The 22077-nt window shown below is 41.4% G+C and overlaps 1 protein-coding gene and 1 pseudogene across 3 annotated transcripts in view; both read right to left on the reverse strand.

Annotated features, from left to right (window-relative positions):
* Positions 1 to 21018, reverse strand: part of CCDC62 (coiled-coil domain containing 62) — a 40887-nt gene extending 19869 nt beyond the window's left edge. Inside the window, exons 1-9 of one of the 3 annotated variants that reach the window (XM_069557749.1) lie at positions 20769 to 21018; positions 20176 to 20334; positions 18272 to 18464; positions 12407 to 12573; positions 9276 to 9377; positions 7378 to 7549; positions 5316 to 5417; positions 952 to 1037; positions 493 to 608 (exon numbers count right to left, since the gene is read on the reverse strand). In XM_069557749.1, coding sequence (XP_069413850.1) covers positions 493 to 608; positions 952 to 1037; positions 5316 to 5417; positions 7378 to 7549; positions 9276 to 9377; positions 12407 to 12573; positions 18272 to 18464; positions 20176 to 20250 — 1013 coding nt within the window. In that variant the 5' untranslated portion in view covers positions 20251 to 20334; positions 20769 to 21018. Of the gene's footprint in view, positions 1 to 492; positions 609 to 951; positions 1041 to 5315; positions 5418 to 7377; positions 7550 to 9275; positions 9378 to 12406; positions 12574 to 18271; positions 18465 to 20175; positions 20335 to 20768 lie in introns of all 3 variants that reach the window. The other 2 variants (XM_069557748.1, XM_069557750.1) reach the window with 2 other exon arrangements.
* LOC138422597 (heterogeneous nuclear ribonucleoprotein D0 pseudogene) lies at positions 13966 to 17499 on the reverse strand (annotated as a pseudogene).
* Positions 21019 to 22077: the final 1059 nt, after the last annotated feature.

Here is a 22077-nt window from a genome sequence, read left to right on the forward strand (position 1 = left end):
ATTTAATTCACATACTGCCTGTTATTGGAAAAATCAAGCTGAGAGCAGAGGTCACCCTCAGCTGAACTTCTGCTGCAGTTATTTCTACCCTTCTTTGATGTTCTCTCTTTTAGATAAGTATAATACCCAGTATATCTTTATTTTTCCGATTCCTAGCCCAGTGCCTAAAATACTGAGAGTTCTGAATAAATGATTCATCTCTGTAATTTCTACTTTACCTCAAAGCCTTTTATACAACACATACCCACAAATAATGTATTTAATGAAATTTATCAAATAGTTTAATTAGGATCATGCCTAAAATTCTAAATCTAGTCTCACTACAACCCAGGATTAAAATGATAATTATTAGCTCACATATATTTTTTCCCATTTACTCCCTGCTATCTAGGGAATAGTAGTAAGTACTGACCCATAGTAGGTACTTAACAAACATTGATGAATGACGGAAATAAATACAATATCATATTAATGGCATCTTACTAAGGTTACCTGGATTCCATGCCCTTTGATTCCTCCATCTTTGAGTCATATATCTGTATTAATTCCTGAGAATTTTCCACATTGAAATTAAGAAACTGCAGATCACGCTGTTGTTTTACGTAAATCTGCCGTAGATATTGATAAATCAATACAAAGTGTAACGACAAAGCTAAAGCAAGCCAACAGTTGGGTGTTTCAAACGCTAAAACGTATCAGACAGTGGCTAAAGACATATGCTGAGTATGTTAGCTTTCATTTTTCCTGTTCGCACCAAGATTTGTTAGTATAACTAGTCTCCTTTACTATAAGCAAGACTCTATCTGCGAGGTTAATACGATTGATACACCTTTAAAGTAGTCAGGATTCCAGAAGCACCATAAACAAAATCACCAGGCATACACTTTTCCTAATTTGATGTCTGTTTATAAATGTTTCCCACTTAATAGTGAAGAGGGAGTGGGGATGTACCTGTCTCAGATTATGCAGCTCTGCGTTCATGCGCTCTTGCTTTGACTTTGCGATATCAAGTAACTCATCTTTCCTTTTTTCTCTCTCTGCTATTTAAGAACAAATATTATTAAAACATTTTTCACCAGCCACATCAATACACACCTCTTCATTTCTAACAACTGAAAGTGCACATGGCTAATTTTTTTTCCCCACTAGTTTCTGAATTTTAAAATTGTAAAATGGATGCCCAGGAAGTTTAATCTGTGATTCTAACTAGATCCTTCACCAAATTTGAAAACTTTCACAATATAATTAATGCTAAGTCAAAAAAGTATTCCAAACTGTACAAACTCTATGATCAAATGACGTGTGTGTCTGTACGTACATATGCATTGAAAAAGGCTGAGGGCAATATCAAAAGAAAGTTATTCTTTCTTTTGATGGAATATCAAGTTATACTTTTTTACATATTACACTGAAATATCAAAAGAAGTTATTTTTAGATGTAAGGATTAAAGAAAATTATTTTCCTTTTTTGGGGGGAGGGGATGAGTTCTAAATCTCTAAAATTTAATACTTTATTCTTTACTTGTTTATTCACATTACACAGGTAACTTGTAAATGCATTTTCCTTATAAAAATCCAAACAACATATTACTTTTATCAACAGAAAAAAACCTAACATTACAAGGGAAAAAAAAAATTCACTGCTTTCTTCAGTAGGTAAGTCAATCTGATATAATCTCACAATCAGGCTATTCCTACATGATCTTGCAAGCCAAAGACTTAAGATACCTGAACCTATGAGGTGACCCCATAGGTAGATAAACTTGTCTTTCCATTTTAAGGAAAGCCCAGGACTCCTTTACAGACTTTCTATTTCTTGAAAATTCTTTTTATCTGATAGGTAATTAAGATTCAGAATTGTCTTGAATATATACTTGAGCATTACACTCAATTTCCTAGCTCAGAAAGAAAAAGAGGTATTTTTTTTTAATCTTCATTCTTTTATAAAGACCAAAAACATTCTGCTGAAATTGGGACACTTCATTATTACTAGAGTTGGAGTATGAGAAGTCAATATTTTTAAAACAGTTTCAGAACTTGGCAAATGAGAACCTACAGAAAGGAAAGATCTGAAGTCTCTATGAAGTCTTGCACCAGAAAAAAAATTAGTATTATGCTTAATGAGAAATCATGTCATTCACACAGAAGTGAGAGATCAACAGTAAATGTTTCACCTAAAAAAACCCTACTATCTTTATAAGAAGTTCAAATGAAATGCACAAAATAGCCCTCTGTTACATGAATGGATTTTGAGTCAATCAGATGCAGCCTAAATCAAAATGTGCAACTCCTACGGTTTATTAATAGTTCCTTTTCCACGGGTCATTTTCCTCATGGATGGAGAATACAAATATTTATTTTATCGTTGCTTTACATTTGGAACATCACAGAAACCATCCAAGGACAAAGGCATGAGCTTTGCTGGGGATGGAGACGCTACCTAGACAGCTTTTCTGCCAAGTGCTTGCTGGTAATCAGAGCAGGGCCAGGTGGAATAAAGCATGAGGAGTGACCTGTGAAAAGCCACCACCTCCTACCCAAACACGCTTAATGCTCAGCCCTTCCAACCCGGGTCTGCAGCATCATCTCATTTCAAAAAGGTAATCCACGTGCACAGAATGGAGGACACGGCACAGTGAAAGCCACCGCCTCGGGTTTAAACTACTACCTCTCCTCATTTCTGAATTTATTTCCTTGCATTAGATGAGTCAACACCATAACGAAAGCCTAAAAAAGTAGTGCACTTGCAATATTTATGAAGCCCCATTTAGTTTGTATGAATTCAATCCTATGCACAAAGAAAACAATAAAAGAGGGGACATAGCGCCTTTCACAGGGGAAGCGATGCCTATCGGGCGTCTAGGCCTCCTGGCTGCTCTCTGTTCTACCCACCTCTCATTTTCAACAGCATCTAACATGCTGGTGCCTTCCCAGTGTTTAGCGATACTTCTTTAGGGCACAGCATGGCCCCCTAAACAAAAGCTAACGACTTTATCTGGCATTGAAAGGGCAATTCTAAATGTACTTCAGTACTGCCTTAATCTGTCGTTAGAATAATCTACTGTTGCATAAAACAGAACTGTTTCCTTAGATCTGACACTTTCCTACATGGCTGGATTATCTAGGGACCAAAGTGGAGTGGGTCTGCCTATTTTCACACATTGGTTACTGAAAACAAAGAGATACGGAACTCTCTGCTGACACCTGCCTAAGCCAGGCAGCCTAAGGACAGCAGCATAAAGGCAGGGGGGCTGGCAGTCTGGACCTGCTGAGCTCCGGTCAGGCCGCTATGCCTTTTACTGCCTGAAAGACCTTCACTCAGTCTTACAGAACTCTCAGGACCACAGAAATGTAAACTAGCATCGTGGTTTTTTTTTAAAAAAAAAAACTTCTTATAAGCAACATGTATAAATGAAACCTGTCTCTAACCCTATGTGAAGAACTTCAATAAGAGGGAAAATGAAGTTTTGAATTAAAAGTACATTTCTAAGGCATCTTCCAATCTCGAATAAAATGTGTTAATTTTCAGCCATGGCACCTGAGAGCATATTATCACGTTAAGCCTTTAAACGGAGAAGGCGATGGCACCCCACTCCAGTACTCTCGCCTGGAAAATCTCATGGACGGAGGAGCCTGGTGGGCTGCAGTCCATGGGGTCGCAAAGAGTTGGACACAACTGAGCGACTTCACTTTGACTTTTCACTTTCCTGCATTGGAGAAGGAAATGGCAACCCACTCCAGTGTTCTTGCCTGGAGAATCCCAGGGACAGGGGAGCCTGGTGGGCTGCCGTCTATGGGGTCGCACAGAGTCGGACATGACTGAAGCGACTTAGCAGTAAGCCTTTAAAAATTATTTTTAGGCATAATTCACTTTTATCATTTAAGCGTACAAAAATTGTTCTGAGACAGTGGTTTGAGCAGAAAAAATGTTTAAGAAATCAGCTTAGGAAATGATTCAAAAAATTATTTCACAAAACGGATTTATTGGAGTATTAGCTAACAAATTACATATACTTTACCTAGTAATACCTAACAGAATGAGTAAAAATAGATGAACCAAAAGAAAAGGAGGTTATTTATTAAAATATCTTGTAAACTTTTCTCCATTGTCTGACCTTTCATAGCATTTGTGTAACACTGAATTCTCTGTGGGCCTTGTGCTTCTTGGTCACTAACAGAGTGCCTGGCACATATACACTGATCCAAAGACTGTGTGAATTCAACCGTAAAGCCACAAATATACGTATCTTTACGTATACATCCAAATATACATACAACTTTATATATGTATCTTTAGATGCGTGCATGCTGTATAGCCCTAGAAATAACAGAAATAGTGACCTCTAGTGGTAGAAAACTGCATTTCTCCTATCTTAATCACATGAGATTAAAATTAAGAATTCCACTTTATTCGGAAAAAAAAAAATGTAATACTGTATCCTGTCCTTTAACTTATAGAAATGTATTCTCTTCCTAGAAGGAAGAACATTGAGGGTATGTATGAGTAGACCCAAAAATGTTCATTTAATTTCTATTTGGAATTTTATCCCCAAATCTATGATTTTCTTAATACAAACTACCAGAATTAAAGTCCAAAAAAATCTTGGCTGGCAGGGCCATATATGGATCAGATCTAGCCATATATGGATCAGATCTATATATCAGTGATTCTCAGTTGGGAGTAGAGAAAGGAGGGGCTACACACTCTAACATACTGGGGTAGGTTGGGGTTAAAAGTGCAGGAGAATATGGCAGCCGGTGGAGCAGTGTGTGTACAATTTTTACATTACATATTATTGACAAACTTGCTTTCACATCATGAACAACTCATCTCCAATTTTATTATTTTGGGGTCATACTGATGTAACAAAACACATGAAGTTTTCCAACTGTAATAATTACGGGTGATTTATTTGGAAAACTAAAAAAATGTTGAATTCCTAATTTTTACCTAGTGTTTGCAGAAGTATGAACATCCTCCCTTCTTTGGCTCATAAGATTCTTCCTTAATGAATTTTTAAGCCAAGTGTTGCATTTTTAGTAAGAAGTATAGTCACATACTCAAGCTGGAAGGGAGAGCAGCTCCTCATTTTACAGAAGGGAAAACTGAGTTAACTGGTAAGTATGACGACAGCTTTAAAATGTCCTGCATGGTCTCTCTTCGTTTCTCAAAGGGTGTTAAAATTAATTACATAAATACATATAGTATTTTGAGGCAGGCAGTTCATTTAGCCCACCATGGTAGTACCAAAGAAAGTACAGGTTACAAAATATATATAACTATTCAATCACTTAAACAAACAATCTATTTTTACCAGTAAAGACCAATTCGTCATGCAGGCAACTCTTCTCTTGCTTGAGGCGAATGATCTCTTCTCGTTGTTCATTATTTTCTGTTGTCTTTTCATTTAGATCCTCTTCACAAATAGAAGGGGGAGAAAGTCCTCAAATAAATACTAGTTTCTAGAGGAATATACACTGTGAATACCTCTCATGTCCTTAGCACCCACTTCCAATCCATATGAAGTCCTGTTGGATCTACAGCCAAAATGTCCCATATCTGACATTTCACTGCATGCTTGGCAGTGATCCTGGCCAAGGCTCCCACTGTCTCCCTGCACGAACCTTGCCTCTTCCATTGCAGCTTGATGTCCACAGAGCCATCAGGGCCATCTGCTGGCATCACTTCTCTGCTAAAAGCCCTCATACTACATTTAGGATGAAATATAAACTCATACCCTTAAGCCCTGCACAGCCTGGCCGACCTTTCAATCTGTTCCTTTCACTTGCCCCGACCTCCGAACCCACCCCAGGGCTTTTGCATTTGCTGTTTCTTCTGCCTGGAAGCTCTTGGCCTAGATTTTTACATGACTAGTTCTTCCCATCATCCAAGTTTCAGCTCAAATGTTCTCTGTAAAGATGTCCTTCCAGCGCACCCAAACTAAATGAGTCTCTGTCCCTTACTCTCTGGCCCACTATCCATGACCCTGTTTTTATTTTATATTTTTTAAACAAATGTTAAATTTCTAAAATAAGGCATAAAAGTTGATAAAACAGACTTCTTTTTACTTTTAATCTTACCTAGGTATACATAACATTCAATAAATTTACTGAATGCAATATACTCCAAGGGCTGTGTTATTAGAGTCCGTCCCTGCTGTCAAGGGGCTAATAGTATGATTATGGTTTTAGATGAAGCTACAAATGGACACAAAATTATCATTTGCCAAGAGTCAGGGCATCATTAGAACAAGATTTTAGCAGGTGGACTCTTTTAAACTAAATCTGTCACAATAACCTTTCCCAATTTCAACAGTAACACCCTGCCTCATAAGGGGCCCTGCCTGGGAGAGAGGCGGAGTAACCACGCCGTTGCACCGCTTTGTCATTCTAAGGCTGCCTGTTCCACTGTAAGAGTTAGTCCTCAAGTCTAACTGATGACCACTTACAAATCCAATCATCTGGGTGTGGAAGTAAGACCCAGATAGCTCCTGACTCCAACAGCTGCTTCTGCGATACAGCTGGGAAAAGCCAGAGACAAGTGGGCCTCCCCCTGTACCCTCTGAAGACAAACGCAAATTTTTACTCTATCACCTAGATCCACCTCCAAGCATGTAGCACTAACCTATCTGCCGTACCCAGCCTTCGTTTCATTCGAAAACTTCCAGGAGTAGAATAAACCATGGAGTTACTGTGAGAATGAAAACAGAAAAAGGAAGACACAAAAGGAGTTCTCCCCAAAACAGAACATCCACTGAACAGCCACTCTGGCAGTCTGTGTTTTAGGTGGCAACTCCTTATCCCTCCCTGCATTCATTCCTCAATTTTTTTTTAAAATTTCTTCCACAAAAGGGCAGAGGATATTTTTCCATTGCCTGACTCTGGGTTCAGCCACGTGATTCACTGTGGCGCAGAATGAAGGGCAAGTGATGGTGTGCCAGGCTTCCTTCTGCTTCCTCTCTTAAGTTCCTGCCTTCACCACGGGAAGAAATGCCCACACTACCCAGCCGGGGAAAAGATGCTCCAATGGGCCCAACAGAGATCAGCCAATTCCCTAGTGGCTTCCAGATAAATGAGTTTATCAAAGGACACCACTGAGATACCATCGTTGGTTGCCACAAGGCATATAGTAGCAATAATTAACTGGTACAGCAAAGGCAGGATTATTTTTTAAATATAATGCATTAGGCAGTTTTCCCCAACTCTTGCTATTTATCTTGTAACACAAAAACTGCTGCATAATTCTATACAAATGAAATGAACATTTCATGATGGGACCTAATGCTAACAACAGACCTCTTCCCAGTTATCAGATTAAGTGAACTCGAAGAAATATATTCCCAAGATAAAACACCTATATTTAGGCCTCTTCCTTACCTTTTAATTTATTGACTTCAATCTTAAGTGCCTTCAATTTCTGCTTATAATCTTGCTTTTCTTTCACAATACAGGTCTCCACCATCTTAGCATCACGTAAGGCATGCTCTAACAATTTAAATTTACCCGAACAGTCAGCAATGTGATTGACTGCCTCAATAATATCTTTGTCCTAAAACCCAAATTTGAAAACTGTTACATTTTAAAATGCCAACTAAACAAGATGACACTTACTGAAATCTCATTGTGGAGTAGGGATAAACTGTGGGATTGGGATTGACGTGTACATACTACTGTATATAGAATAGGTAACTAGTAAGAATCTGCTGTCCAGCACAGGGAACTCTGCTCACTACTCTGTAATGGCCTATATGGGAAAAGAATCTAAAAAGGAGTGGCTATATGTGTATATATAACTGATTTACTTTGACGTACACTTAAAACACAGAACATGGTAAATCAACTGTGAAAAGTGAAAGTGAAGTGGCTCAGTCGTGTCCGACTCTTTGCGACCCCACGGATTGTAGCCCGAGGAATTTTCCAGGCAAGAGTACTGGATTGGGTTGCCATTTCCTTCTCCAGGGGATCTTCCTGACCCAGGGATCAAACCTGGGTCTCCCACATTGCAGGCAGAGGCTTTACCTCTGTGCCACCAGGGAAGCCCTAACTGTACTCTACTAAAAACTAAAAAAGAAAAAAAGACCGTGTCATGTCATTGTGTACCCAGTTTCAATCCAGCGCTTTCCAAGTGTTAACTCATTTAAGCCTCACAGTAACTATCTGAGGTAAGAAATATTGTTACTACCCACATGACAGAGGAGTGGACAGGAAATTGGCCACAATTACACAAGCTGGGCTTCCCTGGTGGCTCAGGAGGTAAAGAATCCACCTACATTGCAGGAGACCTGGGTTTGATCCCTGGGTAGGGAAGATCCCCTGGAGGAGGGCATGGCAACCCACTCCAGTATTCTTGCCTGGGGAATCCCATGGACAGAGAAACCTGGTGGGCTACAGTCCATGGGGTCACAGAGAGTTGGACACGACTGAGTGACTAAACACAGCACAAGTCAGTGACAGAGTTTTGATTTGAACTTGGCTGGCTGGCCCCCAAAACCATGCATGAACCACCAGTCTGCAGTCTCAGAAAGTCTAGAACCAAACATTTGATTACCTATGAAACTATAATAGCAAGCGATAGGAGGACTGGTGGCCCTGGAGGGGGCTGTGTTTTCTGGATTACAGATAAATCCCAGAGGCCCTCTCTTCCTTTCCTTCTTTTCAGCTTCTTAACACGACAGACTCCAAGACCTCATCCCAAAACTACCCAAGCCAGAACCTCTTATTGTTGACGTGGTTGTTTTAATTATGTAAAAGGTATCTATCTGCCTGCTGAAAAGCAATTCAAATAACACCTGAAGGTATAAAAATAATAAGTAAAAGTACTCCCCCCACCACTCACAGGGAATATCGATTATCAGCAGGTTTCACCTTTGCTTAAGGACAAAGGTTTCTGTGGTAGCATCATATATGCATTCCTAAAACACTTCACAGTTTGCATATCTCACGTTAAGAGGATTTATGGAAAAATAGGGTTGGGGCAGATCATTAAAAAACCGATAGGGGTTGGGATGCAGGAGATGGAACTTTGTGATCAGATGGAACAGGCCTTGAAGACCGAAACCCACAGTGGAGTTCTGCCTCCTCTTAATGCCTTCGGCATATCATTTTAAACTTGTTTCCCTCATTTCTAAAACCAGAATTTTTAAAAAAAAGAGAGAATAATATAGATAGTTCAACCTATCTGGGTCACTGTGGGACTTAAGTGAGATAAGGTACATGACTATACTTTATTGATCACAAGGTGCCTGGCACATAGAGGTATCATTATTCTGAATTACCTTCAGCTTTATCATGGTGGTGAGAGCCTGTTCACGAGCTTGCAGTTGTCCCACTTGAGCAGAAAGTTCCACTAATGTGTTGCTGAGATTTTCATTTCTAGCCTACAAGGAAAAAAACGCAAAATACTAACCCAGTCATTTAAAAGCTTTCACTACTCTCACCAGCCATAATCTGTTCTCAATCTTTCTGTTTTTTCTTTAACCTTTTCAGTAACAAAGTGAGCTGTTTAAGCAGTCATCAAAAAGCAACACAAACATCTATTTCCCCATCATCCTCTCAGTTCTTATGATTCCCTTCTGAATTCTATCAGTTATGTTTATAAACATGCCTACTTCCTAATGGTCTTTTACGTATACTTTCAGGTGGGTGAGAAAGAGGAACATGAACGGAAGAATGAACGGCAACTGGATTAGTGAGAGATTTCCTTTGCTAAAATAAAGAAGAATTGATGCTTCTGAACTGTGGTGTTGGAGAAGACTCTTGAGAGTCCCTTGGACTGCAAGGAGATCCAACCAGTCCATTCTGAAGAAGATCAGCCCTGGGATTTCTTTGGAAGGAATGATGCTAAAGCTGAAACTCCAGTACTGTGGCCACCTCATGTGAAGAGTTGACTCACTGGAAAATACTCTGATGCTGGGAGGGATTGGGGGCAGGAGGAGAAGGGGACGACAGAGGATGAGATGGCTGGATGGCATCATGGACTCAATGGACGTGAGTCTGAGTGAACTCCTGGAGTTGGTGATGGACAGGGAGGCCTGGCGTGTTTCGACTCATGGGGTCGCAAAGAGTCGGACACGACTGAGCGACTGAACTGAACTGAAGAACTTCTGTGCATCTTTTTTTATGTTGAAATAACTTCACATTGAGGTATTCTCACTCATCAGGGATTTTTTAAATAATAGATCTAGATGTGATGGAGGAAACTGAAATGCATATTACTAAGTGAAAGAAGCCAATCTGAAAAGGCTACATACTCTATGGTTTCAACTACATGACATTCTGGAAAAGGCAAAACTATGAGATCAGGGGTTGCAAGGGACTGCAAGAAAGAAGGACAGAGCAGAGAGGGTTTTTAGGGTTGGGAAAGTATTTTGCATGATATTACAATGGTGGATACAGGTCATTATTTGTAGAAACCCACAGAATGTACAACACCAAGAGTGAACCCTAACGTAAACTGTGGACTTCCATGTCTCACCCAGTGATGTGGCAATGACATGTCACTGGCTACAACAAATGTATCAGTTCTACTGGGATCCACGATGTCGACCGTGGAGGAGGCTAGCTGGGGGCGGGGTCGGGGCTGGGGGTGTCTATGAGAAATCTCTGTACATTCCACCCAATTTTGCTATGAACCTAAAACTTCTCTAACAAAGACAAAGTTTATTAATTTAAAAAAAGAAAAAAACCTCCCTGCAACAGACTGAACTGCATGTCCCCTCAAATGCATATGCTGAAGCCCTAACTTCTAATGTGATGGTGTTTGCTGGGGGCGGGGAGCCTTTGAGAGGGAATTAGGTTTAGATGAGGTCATGAGGGTGGGGCCCTCAGGATGGGATTCAGAGCCCTCAGAAGAAAAGATACCAGAGAACGTGCTCAGGTGCTATCTCTCTCCCTATCACACGAGGACATGGTAAGAAGGTGACCATTCCATTTACAAGTCAAGAAGAGAGCCCTCACCAGAAACCAACCAGGCTGGCACCATGATCTTCAATTTCTAATCTGCAGAACTGTGAGGAAAAAAATCTCTGTTTTTTAAGCCTTCCCCCAGTCTATGGTATTTTGTTATGGCAGCCCAAGCTGACTAACATACTTCCATTTTTTAATTCAACATATCAAGAGATTCTGGGCTTTCCTTGTGGCTCAGTTGGTAAAGAATCCGCCTGCAATGTGGGAGACCTGGGTTCAATCCCTGGGTTGGGAAGATCCCCTAGAGAAGAGAAAGGCTACCCACTCCAGTATCCTGGCCTGGAGAATTCCATGGACTATATAGTTCATGGGGGTCGCAAAGAGTCAGACAGGACTGAGTGACTTTCACTTTCACATCAAGAGATTCCATTAATAGTTTTCACTTATTTTATAGCTAGAATCTGTCTAGAAGAGTAATCTGAAAAAAAAAATTTAAGACATAAAATAAAATCTATATAATTACTATGAGTTATTAAGATTCACTATATTACCAAGATCTATACTGGTATCATTATGAAACAAGAACATGAAGGCAGTAACAACAACAGCAAAAAAGGCTTTCTCAGGCTTCCCTAGAGGCTCAGTGGTAAAAATCCATCTGCCAATGGATGCAATCCCTGGTCCAGGAAGATCCCACATGCACCACGACCACTGAGCCCGTGAGCTGCACCTACTGAAGCCTGTCCACCGTAGGGCCCTTGCTCTCAAACAAGAGAAGCTACCACAATGAGAAGCCTGTGTACCACAACGAGAGAGCAGCCTCCACTCTCTGAAACTAGGGTAAAACCCTTACAGCAACAAAGACCCAGTACAGTAAAAAAAAAAAAAAAAGATAAATAAATAATATTTTTAAAAAGGCTTTCTCACTGTGCCTCTCAAAAAAGCATGAGCTCAAAAGATATTTGATGACTCATCAGCCAGGACTAAAAACTGAAAGATCACCCTGACATTTTGTTCCCAATATGCCACTAACATGAGGTAGATATCTGTTTCATCAGATTAGACACAGTTATTCAGGAAACATAATTTGAAGCTGTGTGATGATACTGATCTCAGACCTTGAGACAGGCTTTTTAAATTAACCCACTATTGATAAAATGAAGGATGCTACCAAACAAATGGCCTAACAATTAAGAAAGAGCTGTAATGAAGCTTCATCTTCAAGACAAAGCAACACTAGGGGCTAACCAAAGCTCACCATCAGCATAAAACTGGGACGCTGAATGGATGGGTATACTTTTACACACACACACACATTTAATGGAAATATTTAAGTCTATGAACTACTTTAAAACTGAAACACAAACAGAATTTGGGCTAGCGAAACTTACCTGAAAACCAGTCTCACCGATTGACTTTGTCCTACAGCAGAAACTAACACAACATTATAAAGCAATTATACTCTAATAAAAAGTTAATTAACTAAAAAAATAAAACCAACCTCAAGGTCTTCAGAGAGGAGAGAGGAATGGGTTGCCTTTTGGGCCATCTCCTGAAGCTGTAGTTGAGTCTTCTGAAGAGTACTCTGGCATTCAATTTGGTTCGATTCAAGGCTTTTTACCTTCTTTGTGAGTGACTTGATTATTTCAGTTCTTTTATGTAGTTCACCTGAAGGAGATTATTTTCAGGCAATGGTTAAAAAGTAAGGGTGCTAAGGAATCTTTCAAAGGTTAATTCTTCTTTGAAAAGGTTTTATTACGAAATGCATGCTACTGTACCCTGGTCAAGAAGCAGAGCACTAGCAGCAACCCAGAGCCCTGCATGTCACTTCCTGAGCAGCCTCTCCAATCTCCCACCTGCCAGCCACCATCCTGAGCTTACTCATTTCCTTGTTTTTTATTACAGTTTTGGTGCAGAGGTTAAAGCGTCTCCCTGCAATGCGGGAGACCTGGCTTCAATCCCTGGGCCGGGAAGATCCCCTGGAGAAGGAAATGGCAACCCACTCCAGTATTCTTGCCTGGAGAATCCCATGGACAGAGGAGCTTGCTGGGCGAGTCGCAAAGAGTCGGACACAACTGAGCGACTTCACTTTCACTTTACTATCTTTGATCACATCCCTAAAAATAGTTTAATTGTGTGAATTCTGTTTGCTGTTTTTCACTTAAGATTATGATTCTGTGAATTCTCTAGTGGTTCAGTGGTTAGGACTCTGCCCTTTCACTGCCAAGGGCATAGGTTTGATCCCTGGTCTGGTTACTAAGATACCACAAGCTGCACTGCAGGGCCAAAAAATAAAAAGATTATGATCCTGAGATGTGTCCATGTGGCCGTGTAACTCCTCCTTGTGCACTATCATTCCTACATAATAACATTATATGATTATGTCAACATTTACTTATACACTCTACTATTGATGGTCATTTGGACTGTTTCCACTTCACAGCTATTATGAACGATGCTGCCCTGAATATTCTTGCACAAGCATCTTTATGCTTTTGCAAGAGCTTCTAAATAAAACGTGGTCCCTCAGACCAGCAGCACCAATATCAACTGTGAACTTGTTAAATATGCAGATTTAAAGTGCTGCACTCAATATGCCAGCAAATTTGGAAAACTCAGCAGTGGCCACAAGACTGGAAAAGGTCAGTTTTCATTCCAATCCCAAAGAAAGGCAATGCCAAAGAATGCTCAAACTACCACACAATTGCACTCATCTCACATGCTAGTAAAGTAATGCTCAAAATTCTCCAAGCCAGGCTTCAGCAATACATGAACTGTGAACTCCCTGATGTTCAAGCTGGTTTTAGAAAAGGCAGAGGAACCAGAGATCAAATTGCCAACATCCGCTGGATCATCGAAAAAGCAAGAGAGTTCCAGAAAAACATCTATTTCTGCTTTTTTTTTTTTATACAAAAGGATTTATTAAAAAACCAGTAAGACACTACTACATCATGACACTGTCACACTGGGCTTTTAACACAAGACTTGCTCTACAATACTGGGGAGGGGGGCATAAAACACAAATTGATTCTGAAGCATAGCAATTAAGAAATAAAACAATGAAAGCAAATTTCTTTTAATGAGAACTCAGAATTAAACTTCAGAGGGACCCAACGTCATACTTCCATTCGGGGACTTGATACAAAAAATTTAGTTTGAACTGATATTAGCAGGTGGCAGGAGCCACCTTCAAATGAATCTTCAATTTGGAAAATACTGCTTCACCACCTGTTGGGGAAGTTGCAAATGAATAATTTAGTATGGTTTGTAGCTATTTTGATGGCCGCCTCGCCTGGATACTTTCCCATAGCCACTCTGCTGGTTGCTATAATCACCATATCCATAGTAGTTGTTGTAACCAGTGTAGTCATATCCTCCATAACCACCGTAACCTTGGCTGTTATATCCATAGTTGCCATAGCCTTGATTCCAATAGTTACTATATCCCTGGTTCCAGTTTTGACTGGGGCCACCACCTCTTCCACGAGCTCTTCTGGCAAATCCTCCTCTCGATCCCCACTGCTGCTGTTGCTGATACTGTTCCTTCGACATAGCTACTTTGATTTCACATTTACTAAGACCAACATTGTGATATTTCTTTTCCATTATCTTCTTCACTGGTTCCTCTTCCTTAAAGGTAATAAAGTAGAATCCACGCCTCTTATTGGTCTTGTTGTCCATGGGGAGCTCTATGGATTCAACCTCACCAAAACCACCAAAGTACTCCCTTATTTTCTCTTCAGGTGTATCTGGAGAAAGGCCACCAACAAAAATTTTTTTAACAGGCTCTTTTGTTTTCATGGCTTTGGCCCTCTTAGGATCAATCACCTTCCCATTCAATTTATGTTCTTTCTGATCCATGACCTTATCTACACTCTCCGACTCTTTAAATAGCACAAAGCCAAAACCCCTTGATCGCCCTGTGATAGGATCTAACTTCAGAGTGCAGTCTACGACTTCACCAAATTTGGAGTAGTCCTTCAGATCTTTCTTTGTAGTGTCCCAGCTAAGGCCTCCTATAAACATTTTCCATTCTTCCCGCTGTGCCGTCGCTGCTTCAGAGTGTCGTGGGGAGGAGTTTGAATGGCCTTCATCCTCCTCGTTCTTACTGGCATCGATCTTCGCCCCCTCCGACTCCCCCTCCGACTCGGCGCTGCTCCCTTCGGTGCCGCCGGCCGCGGTTCCGCCCCCGGTCCCGGCTCCACTTCCCGCCGCCGCCGCTGCCCCCTGCGCCGCCGCCACCATGGCTCCCTCCTGCTCGCCCGCCGAGCCGCCTACCGCCGTTGTTGCCGCCGCCGCCGCCGCCCCGTCCCCGCCGAACTGCTCCTCCGACATGGTGCTACTCTATTTCTGCTTTATTGACTATGCCAAAGCCTTTGACTGTGTGGATCACAAGAAACTGTGGAAAATTTTGAAAGAGATGGGAATACCAGACCACGTAACCTGCCTCTTGAGAAATCTGTATGCAGATCAGGAAGCAACAGTTAGAACTGGACATGGAACAACAGACTGGTTCCAAATAGGAAAAGGAGTACGTCAAGGCTGTATATTGTCACCCTGCTTATTTAACTTATATGCAGAGTACATCATGAGAAACGCTGGACTGGAATCAAGATTGCCGAGAGAAATATCAATAATCTCAGGTATGCAGATGACACCACCCTTAGGGCAGAAAGTGAAGAGGAGCTAAAAAGCCTGCTGATGAAAGTAAAAGAGGAGAGTGAAAAAGTTGGCCTAAAGCTCAACATTCAGAAAACGAAGATATGACATCTGGTCCCATCACTTCATAGCAAATAGATGGGAAACAGTGGAAACAGTGTCAGACTTTATTTTGGGGGCTCCAAAATCACTGCAGATGGTGATTGCAGCCATGAAATTAAAAGACGCTTACTCCTTGGGAGAAAAGTTATGACCAACCTAGATAGTATATTCAAAAGCAGAGACGTTACTTTGCCGACTAAGGTCTGTCTAATAATGGATGTGAGAGTTGGACTGTGAAGAAGGCTGAGCACCGAAGAATTGATGCTTTTGAACTGTGGTGTTGGAGAAGACTCTTGAGAGTCCCTTGGACTGCAAGGAGATCCAACCAGTCCATTCTGAAGGAGATCAGCCCTGGGATTTCTTTGGAAGGAATGATGCTAAAGCTGAAACTCCAGTACTTTGGCCACCTCATGTGAAGAGTTGACTCATTGGGAAAGACTCTGATGCTGGGAGGGATTGGGGGCAGGAGGAGAAGGGGACGACCGAGGATGAGATGGCTGGATGGCATCACGGACTCAATGGACGTGAGTCTGAGTGAACTCTGGGAGATGGTGATAGACAGGGAGGCCTGGCATGCTGCGATTCATGGCGTCGCAAAGAGTCGGACACGACTGAGCGACTGAACTGAACTGAACTAGGCCACAGACCTACTATATCATAGTCTACTTATTAGTAAGATCCTGAGGACTTCCCTAGTGGCTCAGATAGCCCTGGGTTGGATCCCTGGGTCAGGAAGATTCCCTGGAGAATGGAATGGCCACCCACTCCAGTATCCTCGTCTGGACAATTCCATGGACATAGCCGAGTGGGCTACAGTTCACGGGGTTGCAAAGAGTCAGACATGTCTGAGTGACTAACACTTTCACTTCACTTTTAGGTAATTCACTTGCATATCGAAGTGGGAGTATACTTCCAGAAAGGGAAATGCAGAGCCATAGCTTGGTATATCTTCAACTTTACCAGAATTGTCACGTGATTTTTCCAAAGTAGTTGTACTAATTGACTCTCCCACTAGCAGTCAGTGAATCTTCCCTTGCTCCACAATTTTACCAGTACCTGATATTTTTCGCCAGTCTGTTAGGTGTAAGAAGTCTCATTATGGTCTTAATTTTCGTTTGCATTTCCCTAATTTACGAATGAGAACTTTTTTGTAAATTTATTGGCCAGTTTTCCATGAAATGCCTATTCAAATGTCTTGATCATTTTAAAACTAGATACTAATGGTTATACAGGCAGACCTCTGAGATATTGTAGGTTAAATTTCAAACCACTGCAATAAAGGGAATATCATAATAAAGTGAATTACATAAATACTTTGGTTTTCCAGTGCATATAAAAGTTATGTTTATATGGTAGTATATTATAGTCTATTAAGTGTGCAATAGCACTATGTACAAAAACCGATGTGTAGACCTCAATTTAAAAATACCTTATCAGGACTTCCCTGGTGGTCCACTGGTTAAGACTCTGTGCTTCCAATGCAGAGGGCACAGGTTTGATCCCTGGTCAGGGAACTTAGATCCCAAATGCTGTATGGCATGGTCAAAAATTAAAATAAAATTAAGTTTAAAAAATAAACAAATACTGCATTATATATATATATGTGTGGGTGCATACAGTTAGAACTTAGATCCCAAATCCTGTATGGCATGGTCAAAAATTAAAACAAAATTAAGTTTAAAAAATAAACAAATACTGCATTATATGTATATATGTGTGGGTGCATACAGTTAGGGTAAAATCAGATGGTCATCAGGAAATTGAAAAATTAATCATATTTAGACTGTCACATTTACAGAATCCTTTGTGTAACGAGAGCAAAAAAAAAAAAAAGAAGGTGATATATGTTTATCTCTCTTATTTTTTTGACTGTGTTGGGTCTTCGTTGCAGAGCCCAGGTTCTCCGGTTGAGGCATGTGAGGTCAGCAGTCGTGGCATGAGGGCTTAGTTGCCCCATGGCATGCAGGATCTCAGATCCCCAACCAGGGATCGAATCCACATCCCCTGCATTGGATTCTTAACCAATGGACCACCAGGGAAGTCCCTACTTTTCTATAAACAGATCTAGTATTTCGTCCTCTAGTGCATTCTAGTAATATTGACATAGTGTCAATAGAACAGTCAGATTTTAGGGCAGCACCAAAAGGATGACAGTTAAATATGGTACAAAGGGAAATTTTTGTAAGCCACTTTTGAGGTTGCTGTAATTTTAAAAGATGACTGTTTTAAGTACTTGAGATCAAGTTTAATATCAAAAGTTTAAAATCTTTGAGTCAGTTCAAAAGGAATGGTCAGTTCAGTGGCATCTTCATTCATATTCTAGCTCAAAACTAATTTCCTTCAGGTTCACTCTTGACCCTCCCTGTCTACTGGAGCTGTCCCAGCACTCTTTCTACAGTTAAGTATTAATACTTTGCTGGCCCTACTTTAATTCACATGAGTTTATCTGTTCTGCTGTGAATCTTCATGAAGTCTTCCTATCTTCAATTAAACTCTAGGACAGCAGGGACTGTGCTGAGATGTTCCTTCTCTATTTTTCACATGAGCCCTTTCAGTATGCTGGCAATGTACCAGCACTAGATGGATCGTGCTGAATATGTCTGACCTTCTAATTTGCTGCAACGTTCTTCCAAAGTCAACACTTTCTGCCGATCCTCTTCCCATGAAAGAAGTTGTCTCTGATGTACTGCAACCATATCATTGAGCTCTCTATCTCGATCTTTCAGCTCTCCAATGAGCAGCTGCAGCTCTTTCCGTTGTTTCTCAATAGTGGAAATCTCAACCTCTGACCCGATGTTCTAAATATAGAAAGCAGATTCATGTCAAAATAAAACCATCGCCATAAATCAGCCAAAGTATATTTTCCGAACAATTATATTGGGTTGGCCAAAGGAATTTTAGGGCCAACTCAGTATCTTCTTTTGCTGCCAATTCAAGGTAGCAACTTGAATCAAGAAATTTTATTTCTTGATTATAACATGGCAGCAAAATTATGTATATTTAATATATGCTAACATCTACTATGCACTCTGTCTCTATCATTTTCTGTCATACCAAACACACTACTCTTAAAGAACAGGACCAGCTGTAAAACCTCCATTGGTTAATCACAGATAAACCCATTTCTGCATTTTTTTTCTTTGCTGTCAACCCTCCTTGTATCAATCAACAATATTATCCCCCATCTTATACCCCCATCTAGCAATTCTAGAACTATCAAGTAAAGGGAAACAGGAAGTAAATATTATTTAAATATAACTGGTCCAAAGGTAAAATTTCAAACATACACAGAAGATAAAAGAACAGTATAATGAACTCACATTTGCTCAGTAGCTAGGTCTCACTACTATAAAAAATTTTGCAACATTTCAATTTTCCTTTTTCTTTTTGTTGTTGATAAAAAATATATTTTACTTTTAGATACTTTGGTATGCCTCTCTAAAAATGAACATTTTTATGTAACCAAGATCCCATTTTCATACCTAACAAAATTATCTACAATAATTTCTTTTAAGCATACATCATTTGAAAGTCTAGTGCAGTCAAGTTGGTCTCACCTAAGTGGGAATCCAGAATGAGCCACTTGGTGGCTCCAAGACCTTGGGCAAGTTACTTTACTTTCTTAACCCTTAGTTTCTTTGCTGTGAGATGATAGTAACACTATTTCAATTTCTTAGAGTCGTGTGGATTAAGCAAGATAAGGTCTGTAAAGCACTTCCCATTGTGTCATTAAAAATGACACACTATTGTGTCTTTAAAAATTAATCAACAGTTAATCTAAAAAAGAAATGGAGAATTTTTTCCAGCCAACCTGAGGATTATAACCTGGGAGACAGTCTTTCAAAAAGCTCTGAGAACCATTCTGCCTGTAAGATGTCAAAACCCAGTTACGTATGTTTTCAAGACAAAGGGTTGAAAATATATCAAAATAATACATTCACCTTTACACAGTTCAGTTTTGCACAGACAAGGCAAGTGGTGGGTCACTGTGACCCCTTACATGATTGAAAAAGGAATGCTATCTACTAAGGAGTTGCTTGCTAATTCTAAGAAACCCCCCCCTTTTTTTTTGGTCAGTAGGCATTCCTAGGTCTTCTAAAGGGATCTAGTTAATGTTTAAAGGGGATGCACAATACACACCAAAGGGGAGGAGGGTGTGGCTCAAAGTGCAGAGAAAATTTTATGTTAAAATTTTCATGTCCTGCCTTAATAAAATTTTGTTCCATCATAACCGATCAACAAACATTAGCTATTATTAACAAATTATTAGCAAGACTGTAAGTCACATTCTGAAGTATGGCACTGTCTCCATCTATGAACTAAAGAACTAAAAAACAAAAAACTGAATCACTATGCTCTACACTGAAACTAACGCAATATTGTAAACCAATTATACTCCAATTTAAAAAAAAGTGTTATCGTTTACCAGAGACCCATGTACATCATTATTGCTTTCTGAATTATAAGATTTGTAGAGAAATAATAATGACGAATGAATTAGTTACTTACTAAACACAGAAAATGGAACTTGAAGTCAAGGAATTCCAAGCCATAAAACGTGAATTCCAGTCTTTGGTAAGCCATTTCACTCACTCATTCACTCAACCAATATTCACCGGGCAGACCAGTTGCTTGGGGCATTGAGCTCGCCAGCCCGGAGCACGGATTCTAACACAGGAAACAACAATGGACCAAGTGTGCAAAACACGTTCATCTCAACCTATACGGACCAGACACACGCACATCTTGGGCAAGTTTACTTTCAAGATGTTTTGGGAAAAGTGGTGATTACAGCGCTGCTCCACTCGCAGGTGGCTGGGAAGCAAGGGCAGGTAAGCAAGCGAGCAGGTGTATAAAGAGAAACAACTCTGCAGATGCCCATTTTCATATCGTTAAAAAGTGAGCATCTCGCCTAGGCTAAACAAGTTTTCATTAAGGTAAGGAAACGGCCGTGACGCTCCCCTGCGTCCTGGGTATTGTTTCACATTTTAAGCAGGAACGATTCCTGAGTAACCCCCATGCACGTCGTCCCAGGGGACTGCTCTCCACTCGCCCTGGGACGAGCCGGCGGAAACCGGAGGCGCCGAGGGGCTGCCGCTCACCTGGCGCCCGGCCAGGAAGGAGGCCGAAGGGTTCATAGGTGTTTCCTCCACCCCCAGAGACAGTCGGTGTGCGCAGCGTCACCTTAGAAACGCCATCGGCGCGCCTGCCCGGAGCGGCGGGGGGGCGAGCCCCGAGCCCCGGAGCCCCGCGCCCTCGCCGGCCCAAGCCAGCCCGCCCAAACCGCCGACCCCGCGGAGCGCGCCGGGCCCGCTCGGCCTACGGCGTCGCCGAGGGACCGCTCCAGCTCTCGCGAGACCCCACGGAGGCTGGCTCCCTCCTGGCGCGTGCCGCGCCGCCATCCCGGCGTTTTGTTCTTGCAAGTCTGGAGACTCTCGAATGGTTTATCTGGCGATGTAAAAGCCGTTACCCGCGGCCCACGAAGAACCGCTCCTTCCCCACTACCCAGAGAATGATGGAACAAATGAGCGGCCGTCTTTGCCACGTCCTGACCTATGTAGGACCAGCCACTTACAGATTCGCATCTTTCCCTCCTAACTGTGAGCGCTGTCGCCTTAGCTGCCCTGCACACCCGGGTAGGGAGAAGTCAGCACCTGGCACTCAAATGATGGAGGCAGACGCCACCTCTGGTAGTAGTTGATAGTCAATTGCTGACCAGCGCCGCAGACAGTTCTAAACTGAGAATCATAGATGGAGAGGAAAAAGTTTCGGTATTTTAACTCTTGATGTAGCTCTTTTGTTAAATAATGAGGTATCTCTTGGGGTGGGCGTGCACCCCGTGGTGTACATCAAATGAGGAGATGCACCTTTTGGGGTAGACGTGCCCCCTTAGGGTGGACGTGCACCCACCCTTCTGTTCAGCCTGGAAGGGTGCTGTCTGTCCCTCTTGAGGGGTGCTCGGGCTGACTTCATCAGCCCCTGGATGACTTGATTCCTATTGTTAAATCAGTTCCTATCATAAGTCAGGTGAGTCCCATTGATTCAGTCAACACCCTGTACTGTGTGACTCCTATATATTAAGCCAACCCCTAAATCACGTGAGTCGCCGCTGATTAAATCATCTCCCTCAAATACTGACACCCACCTCCGCCCCCCCTCACCCTTCGTTAAATCGAGTCCTTAAATCGCCTAACGTTCATTAAACCAATGAAACATCTTAGGTTTCCTGACACCACCCCCAGCTCCCCCCATTAAATCACCTTACCTCTTGGGACACGCATTAAGGAGATTGATTTAATTAGGGTCACTATATTTACTAAGGCAGATTGAATCAGCAGGTGTGCTGTCCCCCTTGGGGGGTTGTGTACACCCCCCTGGGGTAAGTCAAATGATGATGTACCTCCATGGGGT

The sequence above is a fragment of the Ovis canadensis genome, chromosome 17 (genome assembly GCF_042477335.2).
Source record: "Ovis canadensis isolate MfBH-ARS-UI-01 breed Bighorn chromosome 17, ARS-UI_OviCan_v2, whole genome shotgun sequence".
Classification (NCBI taxonomy): Eukaryota; Metazoa; Chordata; class Mammalia; order Artiodactyla; family Bovidae; genus Ovis; species Ovis canadensis.